The sequence below is a fragment of the Podarcis gaigeae genome, assembly GCF_964106915.1.
Source record: "Podarcis gaigeae genome assembly, chromosome: 7".
Classification (NCBI taxonomy): Eukaryota; Metazoa; Chordata; class Lepidosauria; order Squamata; family Lacertidae; genus Podarcis; species Podarcis gaigeae.
The window spans coordinates 38,089,322-38,109,986 of record NC_139683.1 but is presented as its reverse complement, the minus strand read 5'-3'; the positions used below and the strand labels follow the sequence as shown (position 1 = coordinate 38,109,986).

The 20,665-nt window shown below is 40.4% G+C and overlaps 2 protein-coding genes across 8 annotated transcripts in view; one reads left to right on the top strand and one right to left on the bottom strand.

Annotated features, from left to right (window-relative positions):
- The window catches only part of LYN (LYN proto-oncogene, Src family tyrosine kinase), a 41,931-nt gene that overhangs the window by 6,728 nt on the left and 14,538 nt on the right, over nucleotides 1-20,665 (top strand). For 2 of the 7 annotated variants that reach the window (XM_083747850.1, XM_083747851.1), the window contains exons 2-8: nucleotides 8,809-8,937; nucleotides 12,397-12,439; nucleotides 12,536-12,644; nucleotides 13,194-13,292; nucleotides 13,390-13,493; nucleotides 15,468-15,617; nucleotides 17,066-17,218. In XM_083747850.1, the coding sequence (XP_083603976.1) occupies nucleotides 8,815-8,937; nucleotides 12,397-12,439; nucleotides 12,536-12,644; nucleotides 13,194-13,292; nucleotides 13,390-13,493; nucleotides 15,468-15,617; nucleotides 17,066-17,218 (781 nt within the window). In that variant the 5' untranslated portion in view covers nucleotides 8,809-8,814. The remainder of the gene's footprint in view (nucleotides 1-8,808; nucleotides 8,938-12,396; nucleotides 12,440-12,535; nucleotides 12,645-13,193; nucleotides 13,293-13,389; nucleotides 13,494-15,467; nucleotides 15,618-17,065; nucleotides 17,219-20,665) is intronic. The other 5 variants (XM_083747855.1, XM_083747856.1, XM_083747853.1 and 2 more) reach the window with 3 other exon arrangements.
- LOC310848550 (kinesin-like protein KIF20A) overlaps nucleotides 13,810-20,665 on the bottom strand; it is a 45,447-nt gene continuing 38,591 nt past the window's right edge. Inside the window, exon 20 of the transcript XR_014566487.1 lies at nucleotides 13,810-14,238. The gene's annotated coding sequence lies outside the window, so the exon portion shown is untranslated. The remainder of the gene's footprint in view (nucleotides 14,239-20,665) is intronic.

The window sequence follows — 20,665 nt, the reverse complement described above, 5'->3', positions numbered from 1 at the left end:
TTAATAAAAAAATTATTATTATTATTATTAAGGATTCTGCTTTCCCTTCTTAATGTTCTTTATCTTTAAACTGGACTTGGTCCTTCACATAGAAGGACACACGCTCACCTTTATTTCTGGGAGCATAGTTGTGCACTGTGTGTGAGATGAGTGTGCTGCTATGGTGCTTTTGACTGGTGACATGCATGCATAGCTAATGTGCAGACGTCCTCAGCATGCAACGTTTTTAACAAGCTGCTGTCTTGCGGGGGTGTTGTTAGTTTTTGTTTCCACAGGTTTTGAGTTGTTTGTTCTGCTGCTCAAAGTTTGTACAACACTCTTCCCCACTCCCCACCACCCTCACGTCATGTATTGATATGATAGCTTGCACACTGGAAAAAGCAAATTGGTGGCCATCAAATTGGTGCCAGTGTGCAATATTCATGGAAAGTGGGGAGAGGGAAGGCAGGCATCATCATACTGGGGACCCCAGTAGCTTCCTAAAGATGCTGTGTGCTACTGCCAGACCTGTGTTTCTTTACCAACAATTAAATGTAAGGGTGGATGTTCCTGGATTATCACTTGCAACATTCCTGACCATTGGCTTTTGTGTCTGGGGCTTATGGAATTGGAGTGCAAACATCCAGTGGGACACCAGATTAGGTAGGGGAGGCTGATGGAGAGCAATGGAACGGACTTTCTCAAAAGATGGTGGGCTTTCCTTCATTGAAAATCTTAAAGCAGAAGTTGGTTGGTCATCTGCCATGGATGCTTTAGTTGAGATTCTTTGATTGCAGGGGATTGAACTTGATGACCCTTGGGGTCCCTTCCAACTCTGATTCTGTGAATGGTGTTCTGAACAACTTCAGCTTTGTCAATGTATGCTAGCTATTACCAGTTTATTCTTTAAAATAGCCTGCGGCCATGCTGGACTCCATCCTCCAGTTGTAGTTCAAAACATTTGGAGGGCACCAGGTTGAACATAGGAAGTGCCTGCTGGATCAGGCCAATGGCCCATCTAGTCCAGCAACCTGTTCTCAGTGGCCAACCAGGTGCCTGTGGGGACTTGCAAGTAGGAGACCTGGGCACAAGAACACTCTCCCTTTCTGTGGTATCCAGAAGCTGGTATTCAGAAGCATCTTGACAGTGGAGGTAGAACATACCTGATATAGCTAATAGTCATTGAAAAAGACTGCTCTCAAGTTTTAGGGTCTAAAATAGGGTTGGGGAATCGGGTATTACCAAATTCTTATTTTCCCAGTGCTATTTTTCTAGAAAAAGGGTGCCAGGACTCACCTTGTTCTCTTATAATGTCAATGGCACCTACCTGAGAGATGCTGGAACGGAGTTCTGGCTGAAAAAAGCCCTGCCCCTAGCCATTGTGGCTCAAATTTGAGGTGCGGGTGGGGTAGGGCTTGTAAGCTACCACATATCAACTCAAAGGAGGTGAGTTCAATCCTGTTTTTTTCAGGGATTGGCTGCTTGACGAAATTATCCAAGAGGGATCAGTTGTGCAGCTGATCCAGCACTAGCTCATAGCCAGTGACTCAAGCCTGCTTTCTGCAGGGATCAACTGTGGGGAACTCATTTGTGCAGCTGAGTCACCCATGTCCAAACTGGGACCCATGCTGGGCTAAATTTGGTCTGCAGACTGGAGGTTTCCCACCCCTTTCGAATATTCTAAAAGAAAAGTGAAAGATACTGTGATACATAGGGTGCTAAGGTGTGTGTGTGTGTGTGTTCACACAGTAGCTCTGTTACTCTAGTAAAGCTTTGATAGCTTTCATAATGTACATCTCTGGTGATCTGAAGATTTAATGTATTAGTATGTTATGTTTTTGTAAATGTCAAATCTGTGACAGTAGTTAAAGATGCTACTTCATGGGTGTAGGCAGGGGGTGCAGGCAGAGGGGCAGCTTCCCTCCATCAAGTAAATAAATAAAAATACTTAACTGACTAATTGAATTACAGATAACCTGGTTCTGCCCCCCAAAAAACAGAAAGCCTGCCCCCCCTTAAAATAACCTTTATGTTTTAGGCTGTTTATTGTATGCACTTCATATCCCTCAATCCTGCTCTTAAGCAGATATCCCATTCAGAATTCTCTGGTGAATCATCTGCTACCAGGCAAATATCTCGGCTTCCCCCACCTCCAATGATAGGGCTCAAAGCGTGACTCCAAACCACCTGACTCCACTACCTGTTTCAGGGATGGGGGATCTGTGGCTTCCACATGGGAATTGAAGTTTGTTAAGCATTCTGGTTTTGCCTGCAGAGTCTCGATTCAGAAAATCTCTCCCAGACTACCACTACACCTAAGTCCCTCTGGTTCTATGCAACTTAGACAACATTTTAAAAGAGAGTAAATTTTGATCTTGGAAAGCCCTCTGAGTTAAATAAGAGGTGTGTAGACTTCTAGTCTGTGTGCAATAAAACATATGGAAGATGTGCATTGATTGGATCTTCTGAATGGAATCTACGTTCACATGTAACTTTTGGGCATGCAGCTTCTCATACTTATGAACCTATAGCTTTGTAGATATACAGAAGGTAGCACATCAATGTTTTCTTAGCACATAAGAATCTTATACTGGGTAGGAACTTCAGTTGAACACAAGTCTTCTCTGCCTTGGGCTTACTGTACCTCGATTATGTTATTCCATTTCCCCCCAGGCTTGGTACCTAATATATGTATTTTTAAATTGAGATATTGGCAACTGAACCTAAACGCTTCTAGTGCTGAGCTATAGTTCCTCCTGTGTGACTATTAATCCCATAAGAATTTAAGAAGAGCTCTGCAGGATCACACCCAGAGCCCATCTGTTCCACCATCCTATGTCTCATAGAGACTTACCACATTTTATCCATACCATCCATAATTATGTTCACCTGTACCATGTCCCTTTTTACTCTGCTCCCCCCCCCAAAAAAAATAAAAAGCCCAAAACATTGAGGATAAACGTGTAGGATGACTTGCGGCCCCCTGATCATTTGGGTTGCCTTTTTATTCACGTTTTCTAGTTCTACATTATCCAGAGTTGTCATTCGTATTCCACATGTAGTCACACTACATGTTTATGAAAAGGCCTTGGGCAGTTTTGTTTTTCATCCTTTTCATAATGGCTTCTAACATGGAATTATCCTCCCCGCCTCCCAATGAAGCTCAGTCTGCCTTTGAGAAGTTTCTTGTTCAATTTATATCAGCCCTTGACAAGATTGTATTGTTTTCTTCCTGCCTTCTCTTAGTCGCTGAGATTTATTACTGAGTGCAGACATGCGGATGTCATGTTATGTTTCCCATAACAACGTTATGTTGTTGCATTTCGCTAAAACATTTGTTTTAGAGAAATGCAACAATAAATTGTTGCCATTGAATAGAGTTTAGCAATATATTGGGGCTAGAAGAATACATTTTCTCTGATAACTGCAGGTTACAAGAGATGCCTTTTTGCCATGTCTCTTCCACCTCAGACTTTCTGTTTGAATGATTTATTTGCAAAATGAAGGTGGGAAGCAGAGATGCTGGAGATTCAGATGAAGAGTGAAAGTTCTTGCCATGCACGGGAAGGAGGAAGTGAAGAAATCTATATTTGGAGCTCAACCAAGCTGATGGATGCAGAATTGGTAAAGCAGTAACTGCAGTTGTGACCAATTTAAATTGGTTTAAAAAGTATGCAGGCTTTAAGTAATAGAGAACATGAAGTCAGCCTTACATTACTCTATTTCATGGGTAGGCAAACTAAGGCCTGGGGGCCAGATCCAGCCCAATCACCTTCTAAATCCGGCCTGCGGACGATCCGGGAATCAGCATGTTTTTCCATGAGTGGAATGTGTCCTTTTATTTGAAATGCATCTCTGGGTTATTTATGAGGCATAGGAATTCGTTCTTTGTTTTTCCTCCCCAAAATATAGTCGTCCCCCCCACAAGGTCTGAGGGTCAGTGGACCGGCCCCCTGCTGAAAAAGTTTGCTGACCCCTGCTCTATTTCATTGTTGAATGTCCCAGGAGGTTGTCCCCATGGACATTGACTGTTTATTGCAACACTCAAAAGTCCTCCAACTATAGTTAGACAGGAAGTAGCTAACAGTTTCCACAGGCGTATCTGGTACTGCCCCAGACAGACATGTGAATCTCCTACGATGCTACTTACTTTTGTCTTGCGTACCTCCAATGTACATTGGTCGCCTATAGTTGAACTTAGAAACACGTAAACCTCTTTGGCTCTCATCTGGCTTGATGTGTGATGCTAGTGAGCAAAGGGTTTAGAAAACGGTAGAAACTGAATGAACAATATTTATTAAAATATTTGTATACCACTGTGTGAGGGCAGCCACATGCTCCTCAGCCAAGCAGGTTAAAGAAAAGGGGGAAGTAACAAGCTGTATTGGCGCTTGGCCCCTTCCATCATTTGATTAATGCACTTTTATCTACATCTGACTCTGGTCCAGTGTTGAAGGCAGGATGAAAGAGAAATGTGGGGAGCAACCAACTGCTGGGATGTAATGGGTGGGACAGACATGTGAATGACAGACTCCACCATGTCTAGTTGTGACTTCCATTTAATGAATAATGAACAGTCTCATGAGCAGCCTCTTGCCCCATTGCCTGCTGCCTCTTTTTTTCCTTCCTGTTGCTCCCATGCACACACCCAGCACATGCAGTTGTTTCATCTGTGTCTTAACTACATTGTATAGCACCTATTTGTTGAGCTTTGCTTAGTGTTCTGCGAGGATAGGGCCCATTCAGGTGTCTTCTTTATTGTGCATTCATGATGATTTGTGCTTATGATCATAATGTGATGATAGATGTTCCTGCTTTCAATACTGTTTGCCCCTGCCAGTGTTCAAAACTGAGGTATGAAAGCTAGGAGCTAAATGGCACCCTTAAACCTAGGTTATGGGCGCAACAACGGAATGTCTAGGCGTGCTTTTTTATAACAAGAATACAAAGCTGAAAGTGTATGAACTGCAGTTAAAATATTATGTTCATTTTTCACATGGTCTAGTTCTCCCCCCCCCCCCCCCGCCGCCGCCGATATTCTTAAGAAGGTCTCTTCTTCAGTCATCAGAGAGTAGATGGAAGTGGGGGCAGAATAAGGTTCTCCTTTCCTTCCACTGCAGTTTTAATCTGTGCCCAGAGTTCATAAACTGCTTGTGCTAATAAAAATGCGCCTAGAACAATGGGAGTTTCGAACACTGGCCCCTGCAACCACTTTGAGAAGTCACACTTCTTCATCTCCAAACAGTGCATGCCTCATAGCTTCCTGCTGAAATCCAGTTGCTTTTCTATACCACAAATGTTTCGGGGGTTTGTTTTAGTCCATATTTTGTTTTGGTATAGCACTAAGGTGCCCCTCCAGACAGCAGTAATGTAATGCACCTTAGAACACTTAATAAAGCAGAATTATGTGTGGAGCATCTGGTATAAATTCACCCCTAGTGCACTACTGTATTATTACTTCAATGACGTATTACAGAATACACTCACAAAAAAACCACCAGCCTAGAGGGGCCCATATGTGTAAAGATAGCTTCATACCCCCACCCCCACTTGAACACAGAGTACACCGTATTGTATTCCTCCACTGGAAAAAAAAAGCAAAGTGATGACAGATCTGTTGGCTTTAAGAAACAGGGGCAAATTACTCCCCTTGCCCTGGGCTAGGAGATCAGATAAGCTGAAGTGTATTGCTGAGAGGGTCAATTGGTTACGCAGGCAGTTAAGTGGTGCATGCAAGTACACCATGCATTTGTTGCAATCTTTGCTATTGCAACAGGATAATTAGTGCTCGCTAACTATGCCTTTAGGGAAGGGAGTCAGTCATAAAGGGAAATGATACAAAAAATGTTAGTTCTTGAAATAGGGAAGTACACAGCTTTAGAGCCTATTCCCCCACCATCTTCCACCCAGACAAAAAACGTCAGATGCCTTTTCAAGTTGTGAAACTCAAACTACAGTAGTACTATATTAATGGGCCGGTAAAGGACTCCTGTCTGAAATCCTGGAGAACCGTGGCTAGTCACCAGTGGTCTCAGTACCTGGTCCTGTGGCTTGACTTGCTATAAGGCAGCTTCTTGTCTTCTTATGAAATGCATGATCAACTTTGGTGATAACATAACCTACAGCATAAGCCTGTTCAGTATCTGATGAGAGAACACTTGCCGTGTTGACCTACCACTTTGTGGCTTAGCACAGGAATTATATCATTTAATTACGCATATAGACACGACAGACTCCTGAAACATCTATTTCTGGATCATGGTTGAAATATTTTTCCTTTTCCACTTTCTGTTTCACTTAAAAAAACCCCCCAACAGATTCCCCTTTTCACAGAATTGTTCAGTCCAATGATCTGTTAAAAATGAACAGTAAATGACGACCCTTCCTTATTAGTGAAATCATCACACTTATATACTGAGTATTTTTCCATCCTCCACACTTCATTAAGTTGTATTTAATGGCTTCTACCCCCTAAGAAACTACAAGAGAAGAGGAACAGAAATTCTTGATGTTACACATTTACACTTGTCTCTGAAACTGAGGATTAGGAAGTGGTCATTTTTACAGTTGCGTACAGATCAGTGAAAGATTCAGTGGGATTCTTGTGATTTTGACAGGATATCTGAAAGACTGCTTACTGCCTTATGGGTTGCTTGTAGGCTACATTAATATTAAGAGACCTGCTTTTTAGCTAAATATGTTTGGTTGGTGGGAACATGAGGCAGGGCCTTCTCTGCAGCAGTCCCTGGTTACTGATTTCATTAGCCCAATCCCTACTGGTTTTTAGGTGAGCAGTAAAAAAAAAAGTATTGTAAGCCCCAAAAGTAATATAAATATATTCTCATTATTAAATAAAAATGCCACTGCCCAGGGTAAGTGACCCTGTACATTGCAAGAAAAAGGGAGATAATTCAACATGGGAATGCCATTGAAAGCATCGTTCCCTCAGACACCTGTGGTCTTGGTTCTGACACATTGGCTCCTACCCATTGACAAAAGGGGAATACTTTTTAGTGCAACCAACTAAAATTTCACAAATTAGTGTGTGAGCTTTTTAGTTTATAGAACTCTTCTTCATACGAAAAGGGAGACAAAGCACTCCATGATGTAGATGCCTCAAAGTCTTCCAGTTGTAAAAGTCTTGAGGGGTGAGCGGAGATGGGAATACATCTTTGAGCTTAATCTGGGGTGGATAATTAATTTTGGTTACTCCATGTGTAGCCTCCTCCTTACAATTTCCAAGTCTTCAGCTTTCTCCCACAGCTACTTCAGATTTGAAGTATTTTCTCCTTGAATTTCATTGGGGCATTCCATTCACTTTATGCTCATTTATGTAAGAATAAGCAGATTTTGTGAGCAGATAAACTCTGTGCTGGAAACTGGTGCACTGTCACCACAGCAATCACAAACAAACAACCACACCCTAGGCCAACCCCAACCTCTCTCACCACCAAAGGAACGCAAGCGAATAATAAAGAGAACCCGCACAAGCGATGGTGACATAAAACCCCACACATACATTAAGTAGAATAGAAACATCGCCACCTGACCCCACCCCCACTCACCATGCCCCCCTCCACCTCTTTCCCCCTTTTCTTCCTAAGGTAACATTAATGTCTCAACAAATGAAACTGATCTGTAGAAAATGTAACTTGAAAAAAGAGACATTGCACATACTTTTGTAGACCAAGATATCTTTATTTAAAAATATGGTTTTTTTAAAAAAAGAAACTGGTGCACTGTTGCTTACTACCACGTTTGGCCAACTTGGTTCATTCCAGATCAGCACTGGAACATAATTTCTCTGGCAAACTTTGTACCTGGGAGAAATAAATGTTACACAGCAGAAATAACCCTAGCTGTATCATGTCCTCATTTGAGAATTTTAATAGGCTGCAAAACGGCCTAGAAAAATTGTCAGCCAGTGCATAGGAAGGTTCCCCCCCTGTAATTTGTTGATAAACCAGCATGTCAGAGGAAATAGGAAACACTTATTGTGTTAGAGATAAGGCCATTAATAGCTCAGTTTGTATTTATGTCTGAACTGTCCAAGATGAGTCAGCATTTTAGCCTTTTTTAAAAAAAAAAAAAAAAAAAATAAAGCGAAATCCTCCTGGCAGAAGTCTTTCTTTCTAAAATCATTTCTTTGCTTTAAAAACAACATTAAAATATATTGCTTTTCTTTTTCTTGTGAAGGAATACAATCCTATCTTAGGTAAATATGCACTTATCTATATACATTCATACGTACAGAGAGAAACTTGGCTCATGGTAAGAATTGTTTACGCTCAGTCCTTTATCCTCCTCTTTAAATCCAGTTGGTCAAAATCAACAATCTGAAGATATGTACGCCCAATTTCTAGAAGTTGTGCAATACATCTTAGTGTGGGAACGATTTTATGTATTCATTATATCTTGTGCTGCCCTCAAATCTGATATGATGAAGACGACATAGGACATAAGACCAATACAACGAAACACAAAATTGCATAGTATACTGCATTGAGGTTTTTAAACTGCTGGTTTAGAAATGCTTTTAAACAAAGAAACAAAGTGGCAGATAAACTCATTAAACAAATGTAAGATTTGTTCATACCAGATCAGTTTAAATGGTCCAGCAAATGAACGCATTCCTTGCCCACTACAACATGGTGAACTTGTTTGGGGAATAGATTCCAGAACCAAGGAACCTCTGTCAGGAAATCCCCATCCTTTCTAGATAATCGTGCAGCCCTGACAGAAGAGAGATTGAGAGGAAGGCCTTGGAAGATTTTTGCTACATAACCTAGACAACATTGATTTTTGCATAATTCTTATTTATTCCAACAGGAAAATATGGGATGTATAAAATCCAAACGAAAAGACAATCTGCAGGGAGATGTGAAGACTGAACCAGTACGTAAATCTGAACGAACTATTTATGTGAGGGATCCAACGTCCAATAAACAGCAAAGGCCAGTAAGTAGATTAGATTCAGGGAAGAATTCCCAAGAGTGAGATCACACCACGACTGGCATAATTTATTTTTTTATTTAAAACTAGGGGCTGCCTCCTTGCTCGCACCATTCGCCATCCTCCTGCCGTTTTCCCCACATTAACCCCACAGAGCTTCCCCTTCCCACCCTATGCAAGCTTGCTTTCCACCTTCGCAACCTCATTTCTGAAGCCACTTCCATTCTGCAGCCCCCTATTTTCACCTTCATGCTCATGTCAATGCCTCTCCCTTTCTTTTAGGCATCTCCTGTTGCACACAAAGCACCCCCACGGCAACCTCCTATGTCTTCCTCCTCCCACATATTACATCTACATATTGCACCATCTAACCAGCTTTCTGCAAACCCTTTCATGCCCCTGCTTTCATCTACAGTGATACCTCGCAAGACGAAAAACGCGCAAGACGAAAGGGTTTTTCGTTTTTTGCGTTGCTTCGCAAGACGATTTTCCCTATGGGCTTGCTTCGCAAGACGAAAACATCTTGCGAGTTTGCTTCCTTTTTCTTAAAGCCATTAATACCCAGCGAATCCGCGCTCCGCAAGATGAAAAAATCGCAAGACGGCATAACTCACGGAACGAATTAATTTCGTCTTGCAAGGCACCACTGTATAACCCCATCCCCATGCCTCATATGCCCTTTTTTGCAACTGCCTTTTTTCCTCTCCCCTTTCCTTTTCTCAACTCTCCCTTGTACACAAATCATGCCCCCGTCTCCACATTTTCTCCTTTCTATCATATTCTTCAGCCAACTTTGCACACAAACACCATTCTCGCCTACACTCCCCTTTTCCTTGCCTCCTCCTCCTCCCTCTCTTTTTTCAACTGTCCCTTGCACACAAACCACCATTCCTCCCTTCATCCTCTCTCCTATTCTACAGCCCCCTTTGTGCACACACTCCATGATGGTATATGTTACTGTATCTGTAAGATAACTAGAATCTTAAGAACAAGCCTGTCAGTTAGCTTGTTCATTTATAGAAAGTTCAGTTCAGTTGATGGATGTTTTAAATATATAGATGTTTGCTTGTTAATAAGATACATATTCTAAATTACTGCAGTTGAATCTGAAACTTAAGGCAACACAGAGTACCAGAAGTATTATACATTGTGTACTATGGAGTATTTGAGGGTTCATCACCCTTTATCTCTCTCAGATGAGGAATGGAAGAGAGAGACATTGAGTACAGTGAGAAGGGAGTAACACTGAAAGGGAAAATATCTGTTTTAAACAATGGCATAGGTGTGAACAAAGCAGAGATGGAGATGCACTGAGGGGTTGTTCTTTAAACAAACAAACAAAGAAGTTTTAATAAAGAAGAATAGCAGAGATGGCTGCAGCACAGAAACTAACAACCAAAACTGCTTTGAGACCCTCTCCTCCTTGCTGTATGCCATAGGGAGCCAGTGTGGTCCCTTCCAGCTGTTTTGGAATTTAACTGCCATCAATCCCAGCCAGCATGATGAATGGACAGGGATGATGGGAGCTGTAACCCAGTAGCATCACTTGAGTGCCATGTTGCCTACTCCTTTTTAAAGAAAGTCGCAAAAATGATTGAACAACGTATCTTAAATGCTTCCAAGGCATCACTATTTCAAAGGCGCATTGTGCTTTAAGAGCCCAGGGAACGTGTGTCTATAAAAGAGGCTCTGTGTCTGTTAAGAAGATTTTGTGCACACCCATAATCACATGGAGAAATACTAAAACATACAAGTATGAGCGCCTGGTACATTTTTCTGAAATAGCAGGAACATTTTTTTTCCAGTTGCCAGAGGCACAGGATTCTATGTGACTGGATCTATATACATCTTGCTTCACAGTTACATCTCTGTGAGCAAGCTGTGCTCCAAGGACATGCTATAGCTACTCACATACATCTGACTGTAAACTGAATCTGAGTGATGGAGTTAGAATCATAGATCCACTGACATTAACAGAGGATTTTTCTTCCTGACAGGCCTTGAGTCAGTGCATGGTATCTTTAGGCAGCTATTGGAGCCCCACTTCCATGGCTGGACTCACTGTTAACACCTGCCCTGGTTTCTTCCTTAAAAAAATAATTAAATAAAAGTAGGTAGCTGTGTTGGTCTAGCACAGTCAAAATAATAATAAAAAATAACAAATTGTCTAGTAGCATCTTATAGACCAACTAAGTTTGTTCTAGTATAAGCTTTCGTGTGCATGCACAATGTGTATCTGAAGAAGTGTGCATGCACATGAAAGCTTTTACCAGAACAAACTTAGTTAGTCTATAAGGTGCTACTGGACAATTTATTATTATTATTATTTAAATAAAAGTGTTAGTGCTCTCCAGTGAACACTGGGCAGCTTATCTGAGGACCTTGTCCCTATAAATTTCCCACTGTTCTCCAGAATGATGGTACATCAGGGTCATTTTAGGAAATTTAAACAGTGGCTCTTCCCGACCCAAGTGCCAGGTTCTTATTGGAGCACTACTGCAGCCCTCTGCTAGGTAAGCCCACAGCACCACTGAACTAGCAGAAGGCCCATCAGAGGTTTCTCCACCACTTTTTTAGACCATTGGAAAATTAACTAGCAATTTTCTGGCTTAAATGTATGAAGAGGCTTGTTTTAAAAGTAAAAGCAGTATTGTGTCCTTTTTTGCAGCTGTTTTGTTTTTTTTAAAAAACCCTCTCAAGCATTTATTAAGCATCAGCATACTTTCAAAATACAGTGGTACCTTGAGTTACAAACACCTCAGGTTACAAACTCTGCCAACCTGGAAGAGCTACCTTGAGTTGAGAACTTTGCCCCAGAATGAGAATGGAAATTGTGTGCCGGCAGCACAGCAGCAGCAGGTGGCCCCATTAGCGAAAGCACGCCTCTAGTTAAGAACAGTTTCAGGTTAAGAACAGACCTCCGGAACGAATTAAGTTCGTAACTAGAGGTACCACTGTATTCAGTTTTTGCTCCATGCTTGCAACAAGTCGTTTTCAACAGTTAATGGTCTAACTGCTGCTAGGTTGCCCAAAGGCTGGTTTCAGACAATCTAGAATCCTGTGAGCAGCTGTCTGCAAGGGAGTGGAACAGTGGAACTTGATTCTAAGCACAAATAGGATCAGGCTGCAAGTCACCCCTTTCAAGAAGCAACTCTGGATTAGGCATATTAATAAAGCACTTGTCCCTTGATAAACATAGAGCAGTTTCCCAATTAGCTGTATTTCAGAGCATGTGCCTCTTCTCCCGTAAGCTGCAAAGGTGTTGACTGCCGAAGGCGTGTAAACTGTTACACTTTGTCTTCTAAGAATCTCAGTGTAAATGCTATAAATTATATCTAAAAGCTGCCAGAGATAACAGAGTCATCATTAAAAAAAAATTGTTTTAAACATGTACTAATTTTATAAGTGTGCCTTTATATGTGTTATAAAACAATTTTTTAACTCTTCTTCTTGTTGTTTTTCAAGGCAACTGATGATATCCTTCTGCCAGGTCAGAGGTTTATAGAAGGTATGTTTCTAAAAGGCTGCTGGTTACTACTACAAGTTGCTGTTTTGATAGACTTGAAAAATGAGTAAGAATATCTTGCTTGAATTTCTGTATTAGCAGGGGAAAAGGAACATCAGGACCTTGTGGTAGCCTTGTATCCTTATGATGGCATTCATGAAGATGATCTGTCCTTCAAAAAAGGAGAAAAAATGAAAATTCTGGAGGAGTAAGTATCGAAATAGTCACTGCTCTGTTTGTTGCTCCTAGATCACGTTTATGTGTGTGTTGCCATCTAATAACTAGCATTATACTAGTTACTTATACATATGCACACAAGCTTTCTATTTTGAAGTTCCATGCTTCTCCCAAGCCCCCAAAAGCCTGCCTTGATCAAAACTACTTATTGGGGTTAGTCTGACTAGCAGTGGAGAGTTTTGTGGCACCCTATCTTAACACTTGTATTAGTTTTTGTTCCAACAGACTAATATAACTGCCTCTCCAGAAAACACTAATCAAAATGCGGACAAGTTGATGCACAGCAGAATGGGCTGAACCTCCTTGTATTTCTTTGCTCTGAATCATCGGAAATTTATTTTTATAATTGCATGATCTATAATTCAACTTTCAGCAATATGGGCATGTTCTTAGAGGAGTTGATTCCAGAAATGTTTGGTGGAAAGCAATATATTTCTCCCTCCGGTGAAGTCTAAGCCTTTTTGGATGGCACTAAAGGTGATCAATACATCTTTACAAAAGATTCTTTTCTTTTTCTTAGACATGGAGAATGGTGGAGAGCCAAGTCCCTTTTGACCAAGAGAGAAGGCTTTATCCCAAGCAACTATGTCGCAAAAGTTAACACCTTAGAAACAGAAGAGTAGGTTCATATGTTGTAAATATTTGATTTTCTACTTTGCACTGTGCACTTGAGAAAGACAAAGAAGGTGTAACTTTTTTCCCATAATACTTTACAGATGGTTCTTTAAAGACATAACCAGGAAAGATGCAGAAAGGCAACTTCTAGCACCTGGGAATGCTCCCGGGTCATTCCTTATCAGAGAGAGTGAAACATTGAAAGGTGAGCTTTCTGTATTTCATTTGAATTAAAAGGAAACTCAGCCTTCTGCCTTGGTGAGCTCAAATTTTTCCAGTAAGTTCTCTTTTCTATTTATGTATGAGTTAATTTACTAATTATCTGTCACCAAAGAGTGATGATAGCATTTTCAATTTACATTTAACTAACCTCCCATTACTAAAAAAAATCTATTAGCCTGATAAATGTGGCTAATCACACCAAATTATTACAGAGGAATGGGCAGACAAAGAGGTAGGATAACTATGGACCAAGTATTTGCCTTAAGCTGTATTATTCTTTTTATATATATATATTTTATTGGTTTTTACACATATTTTCCAGCATATCATCCTTTTAAACATTATTTCAAAATCTTTGGCTATCACAGCCTAAGACTTCCTTCAACCTCAACTGATGGTTTTCTAAAATCCTTTCTAATTATGCATTTTGTTACTACAGTTATTGCTATAAATTCAAATCTTAATACCTATTCTTAATTCTTTTCACAATAATTTATATATTACTCCTTACAAAAGTTCTTTTATCCTTGCAAGCAATGTCAATTGGTTACAGTTGCTTTCCAAATATGTCGAAATCTTCTTCCATTCCTTTAGGAAAGTCTGGTCCTCCTGGTTCCAAATTTTCCCGATTAATCTCGCCATCTCAGCATAGTTCATCAATTTCTCTTGCCACTCTTCTTTAGCTGGCATTTCTTCTTGCTTCCATCTTTGGGCTAACAACATCCTTGCTGCAGTTATCACATATAAAAACATTTTTTGTAATCATTCATATGAATTTCTGTACCCACAATACCCAGTAGAAGGGCTTCTGGTTTTTTAACAAATGTATATTTCAACTTTTTTCCCCCCAATTCATTATAAATTATTTCCCAGAAGTCCTTCACTTTCTTACATTCCCACCAGATATGGTAAAAAGTACCCTCCTTTTCTTTACATTTCCAACATTTGTTATCTGTTTTGTACATTTTAGCTAACTTCACTGGTGTTATATACCACCTGCACATCATTTTCATAATGTTTTCTTTCAATGCACTGCAAGCAGTAAATTTTATTTCCTCTTTCCATAATTTTTCTCAATCCTCTATTTGCATATTATGGCCAATATCTTTGGCCCAATGAATCATAACCTATTTAACTTCCTCATCTTTCAAATGCCATTCCAATAGTAATTTATACATTTTAAATAATATTTTAACTCTCTTATTTAATAACTCTAATTCAAATCTTGATTTTGTATATCCAAATCCATTTTTGTTTTTATCTTCTTTGTGTTATTCTTAAATATATGCAGAAACTGGGAAATGATGCCTGTGTAGCCTCTGTAAATAGAGAATAGCTATGGGAGAAACTCTTGTACAAATATTGATGAGACATTGGGCACTGGTGAAGGGATTATATACTAACATAGATCTCTGTGTTTGCACGGGGGTGGGATTTAGACTTTATAGCATAGTATAAAAAGTACAAAAGCGGTCAAAGAGACTTGTTCTGGTTTTATCTAGACCTCTTTTTCACATCAAATCATTTATGGAGTGCCCAGTTCGATAATCATACAGCCACATATATTACAATGTTAATTTGACCAGTACCTGCAGTACTGCAATATAGAGAAATCTGGCACTGACACAGTGGCTGCATCCAGATGCCATGGTAAACAATGGTTTGTCATAACCAGTTATTTATCATGATGGGAATGAGGCTGTCCACCCCTGTGCTTCCCCTTTCCCCTCTCCTCCAGGACATCCATACGGAGAAGGTCAGAATATTTCACTTGCAACTTCACTTCAACCAGTTTGGAATTGGGCTTGTTTCAAACATATCATAGTTATGATTAACCACATTTTGTTGGATTCAGAAAATACAGCAACATGAAAGCAAAACTCTGATTTGATGCAGCTAGTTCTAACTCCCATTTAACCTGTGGTTATGATTTTTATTTTTATTTTTTTGTACACAGGTAGCTACTCTCTGTCCATGAGGGACTATGACAGACAACATGGTGATGTCGTCAAGCACTACAAAATCAGAAGTCTAGACAATGGAGGTTATTACATCTCTCCAAGAATTACTTTTCCCTGTATCAGTGACATGATCAAACATTACCAAAGTAAGCCAGTACCTTTACTGGACTATTATTAAAATGCAAGTTGTTATTAAATAATTATATAAAAAACTACTGCTGTATTTCAGATCACTCAAGTCAAATGCATTCTAACTTATAGTGCAGATTGTGTAAAGGTGGACATTGATGAAAGTTCTACACAACTCTCTCAAGGGTGGGAACTAAAAGTATGTCAGCTTTGATCACAAGATTTTCCATCAGCCTGAAACCGAGTTGATTGTGTGAGAAATATCAGCTCAGTGTAAATGGGAACACTTTGCTTCCTGAGTATAAGCAATATTTAAACACTAGTATGGACATAGTGATAAGCTGAGAAGTTATCGGCATTGTAATTATTGTGTGCCAACACGGTAGCAATCTTGTGAACATATTTGATGTGGGAAAGTAAAACCACCAGTGACATTTCAAAAGAACATGTAGCTCATGCATAGTAATGCATTATACAGAAGTTTGCTGAAAAACAACAACAACCCATGAAGCTGTTTTCATCAGCTGGGAAAACCATACTCAACCTGATTGCAGATCTTAAATACTTCAGGGCATGACTTTTAATATATGGCATTTGGCAAAATAATGATCCTTGGTTTAAAACTATGAGCCTTCACTTCATATGAGTGTATTTTCTGAGGTTAAACAGGTGACAGCCATACTTAAGAAATTCCTTTTAACTTAGATCCCACCATTTGTCCTAAGAGCTCTGGGTGGGTTACAACAACACATATATAAAGCAAACTCATTAAAACAAAAAAGAATGACACTTAATCTATGAATTCCTGGGATCTTGGCATGCTCTATATTCAGAAGCCTAAACAATATTTACTTACCCCAGTGACCAAAATAGGTTTTCATAGGACACATATCTGACTAAAATCTATCAACTGTTGATAGTTGTCAGCAATCCATGTAAGATGCAAACTGCGGCATCTACTGGTGTAGTTAAAGTTATCCTTCTGTTCATGGCAAAAGGAGGCAAATATGCATTTGAAACTGAGAATCATGAAGGGTATGCCTCCCACCAGTTGCCATATACCAGCCTTCCTCAACATGGTGCCCTCCAGACTGCAACTCAGACCACTAGCCATGCTTTCTGTGGTTGATTGGAATTCTAGTCCAAAACATCTGGAGGACACCAGGTTGTGGAAGGCTGCCACATACCAAAGTGAGAGAATATTTTGTCCCAGTTGCATGTATCTGAACTACTACACCATGTTGCGTCAAGGTCAGAGGGAAAAATCCAGTGCAGCAGAACCTATGGCACATGTTGTGTTGTTTACCAGCAACAAAGAAAATAGTTCTGTTCCTGTCGGGTTTTCAAAAAATTCTTGCAAGCAGGATTTAAAAGAAAAATTAAATCTCTGCATGTATGTTGTCCTTTGTTATGCACTTTGGTGTTGCTTAAGGTACAAATGTAAGGATGTTTGTCTCTTAAACAGAGCAGCCAGATGGATTATGCAGAAAGTTGGAGAAGGCATGCCTCAGTCCCAAACCACAGAAACCGTGGGATAAAGATGCCTGGGAGATTCCACGGGACTCAATCAAATTAGTGAAAAAGCTTGGAGCTGGTCAATTTGGAGAAGTCTGGATGGGTAAGATATTTGATCATGTGGATAATTCAGATATTTAACAACATGTGTGACACCACATACTGACGTGCTGGGTTGTTAACTATGTTCATGTTCAGTGATGCAACATAAGAAATGAACTAGGTTCATTCATTTGTAAAAATGCCCCATTTTGTTTGAACTCCTAGAATGGGGAAGCACTATATGTGTGCATGCTCATAAAGATTTATTCCCCTTCCCCACTCTGTGCCCCCACAGATTGGCTCTGGGAGGTATTAGTAGAACCCTAGGACAGCACACAAGGGAAAGGGAAATAATTCCTTCTGGCAAGCAGAAATTCTTGCCCTGACAGAATGTTGTAATCAAGGACCAGACCCTGATGTTAGTATATTTGTCAGAGGCAAGAGTAATACTACTTAGTGTATATATATAGTGTTGCAATCAGCATTGTTTTTTTCAGTTTTAGCTTTAGCTGGCTGTGTTGGAGCCTACAAATACTACAGAAGGTGATCCACACTGCGCCTTAGTTTGAAGCTCAATTCCAATGTCATACTAACTCATTGCAACTTTCATCATCCCTGACTGTTGACCATGCAGACTTGAGTGATGGGAGTTGGAGTCCAACAACATTTGGTGTGCCATAATTTAGCCATCTCTGGTTTAAAATGTTGTGCATTAAATTATTGTTGTTAAATGTTTTGTGAATCCCACGCTGTGGGACAGAACAAGTGGGATATCATCAGATAAACTGTGGGTAGGGATAATATCCAAATGGTCGAACATGCTTTCGATTTTGCTGTAAACCAAAATGTGAATTGACCATTTGAACAGGGCTTGCAAATAATTATTTGCATGAACAATGGCATCTGCTGTTGCTCTTTCTCCAGGCTCCTGTCCACCATAGTGATGGGAGTGCTCAATGGACAGAAGCTGGAAGCAGAAAAGTAGCCTTTTCACCTGTTGTTCCCTAGGCACATATCCGATGTTGTGGAGACAGGTAGAGTTGCACCAGGGAGTGCAGGAATAGTAACCGCATCCCTAGCTTGATTCCCATTTGACAGCATGAAGCTGGGGTCCATGTTGTACTTGGTGGATACTGTTGGGATAGGGGCAAAATCTGTTCCCTGGCACAAGGAGTCTTGGTGTCCACTAGCATTTCACTTGAGCTGCACTGCCTGTGCTTTCTTAAGTAATGCACCTTGGTATGCTTTGGTGATCCCATCTTCATGAGTTCCTCCCTTCTCTACCCACCATATTGGTTGGCCACTTTGTTAGTGTAATAGAAAATGTGCCTTCATTTTCTGGGGATGACATCATCAGGGCATTTGCTGTTTAATGAGCCCATATGAAAACAGTTTGCCTACTGAGCTAATATGCAGGGGTTATTGAAGCACTGTCAGCTGCAGAAGAAAGAACTAATTTCAGGAAGTTATGTTCCTGCGTATGTGCTCACAAAGGGTAGAGGGGGAGTGTTTCTGGTTCAAGATGTTTCCTCTTGTTTGTGTGAGCCTCTTTGACGTCTAAATATGGCTTGGTCCTCTGTGGGTTACTTTTACGTTATGGGTAAAATTACTGCACTGTGAAGCCTGACTACATTCTTCCTTTCCCTGCTACAAGTATGAAAAGCTGATTTGCATGATGGCAGACCTTTTTTGATTGGAACTAAACTGCATGCTTTGGTAGAGCTCCAGTTGCCTTTCTCCCTGGAGGGCCTAAGAGTTCCATCAGCTCCCAAGGATTGCATTTACTTAGCACTGCTTGTTTCAGAATGATTTCAGGATGGCAAAGGAATGAAAAGAAATATAATTGTAAAAAACTAGGCTGTTCTCACATTACATTACATTGCAGTGAAGTTACTGTTTTATCCGCAGTGGATTTTCCAGCTCTTTCCCCTTAGCTGTTCACATTGGCATAGCTTCATTAGCCTTCTGTTTATTTCTGCTTGTGTATGCACCAGGGGGCACCGATGGGGTGGGATGTCTTTACCCTATTTAAAGGTGTTCAGACCTTGGCTGGAGACGAACTAGAAATGGCTTAACAACTCCAGTGATGTGAGCTGGTTTGAGAAACAACACATTGGACAGTAGTATTTTATAACAAACTACTGGATGCATATGCATTTTGGATCACATTGTGTGAACATGAATTAAAAACTCAGCACTGGAAGCACAGTGAGTGCACAGAAAATGGGAGTGTGATAAGAGAAGGTTTATGTTTGTTTTGGTTTTGTTTTGTTTTAGGAAAACATTTTAGAATAGTGGTTGTGTTTGTACATAGTACTAAACCAGCAGTGTTGTGGGGCACTTTATCATGCTTTATTTTATTTGAATCCTGAGTTTTAGGATGCAGATATTTTCATGGTGGCTAATAACTCTGTCGTGTTATGAGCTTCCATGGGCAAGAGCCTACTTCGACAGACACAGGAAATGACAGGGATGGAACTGTTTGCAAGAGGAGATTAACAATGAAATTGGAGAGGTGATTTCAGTTGATCAATTGGAATCAACACCTTGCCCTCCCCCAGTCTGTGTCTTCTGTCCTTTTAAAAGCATAGGCAATATTTCAGATCCAAATTCTATCATCCACAGTATAATAGTTCTTAGACCTACACTTTTTCTAGTTTAATATACACCATTAGCTTGGCATAGTTCTTGCTGTCTACCTTCAGTCCCTAATATGGCAAGATTTGTTTCTGGTCATCTCTTGCCATAATCGTAGACCAATGTTTCCCAAACTTGGGTCTCTAGTAGCTGTTTTTAGACTACAATTCTCATCATCCCTGTCTTGCTTAGCTAGGAATGATGGGAGTTGTAGTCCAAAAACAGCTGGAGACCTAAGTTTGGGAAGCACTGTTTTAGACCAACCAGTTGTGCAATGTGGGTCTGTTCACCATCTTTCATAGTGTGCCCGAAGGAGCAGGGGATTGAAAGGTCCTCAAAGAGCAAAAATTTCTACAAGGCTCAAGTAAGCTAAGTAATATGCTCTAGAGCAGTGTTTCCCAACCTTGTGCCTCCAGCTGTTTTTGGACTACAATTCCCATCATCCCTTGCCATTGGTCTTGCTAGTCAGGGATGATGGGAGTTGTAGTTCAAAAACAGCTGGAGGCACAAGGTTGGGAAACACTGCTCTAGAGAAAGGTACTGTCTAAACCTGTCTGATCAGCCAGATAATGCTTATTTTGTCATGTGTCCTCTGCATCTTACCATGTGGACAGTGAACTTTTATCCTGCTCTTTGGCTTAAAAAGTTCCCAGAGCAGCTTACAGAATCAGTCATAGGCCAGTATATGCTTTGGGGCTTGCAGTCTGAAAGACATCATTTATACACAAAGAGAAAGGGATGTGGAAAGAAAGGGGGGAAAAACAAGTTCATGCACCAGTTCCTAAAGTTACAGTTTTAGAATGACCAGCTGAGAAGGAAGCCTGATGGAATGGCTCCTGCCAGGTGACAGTTGAAGCAGCTGATCTCTCAG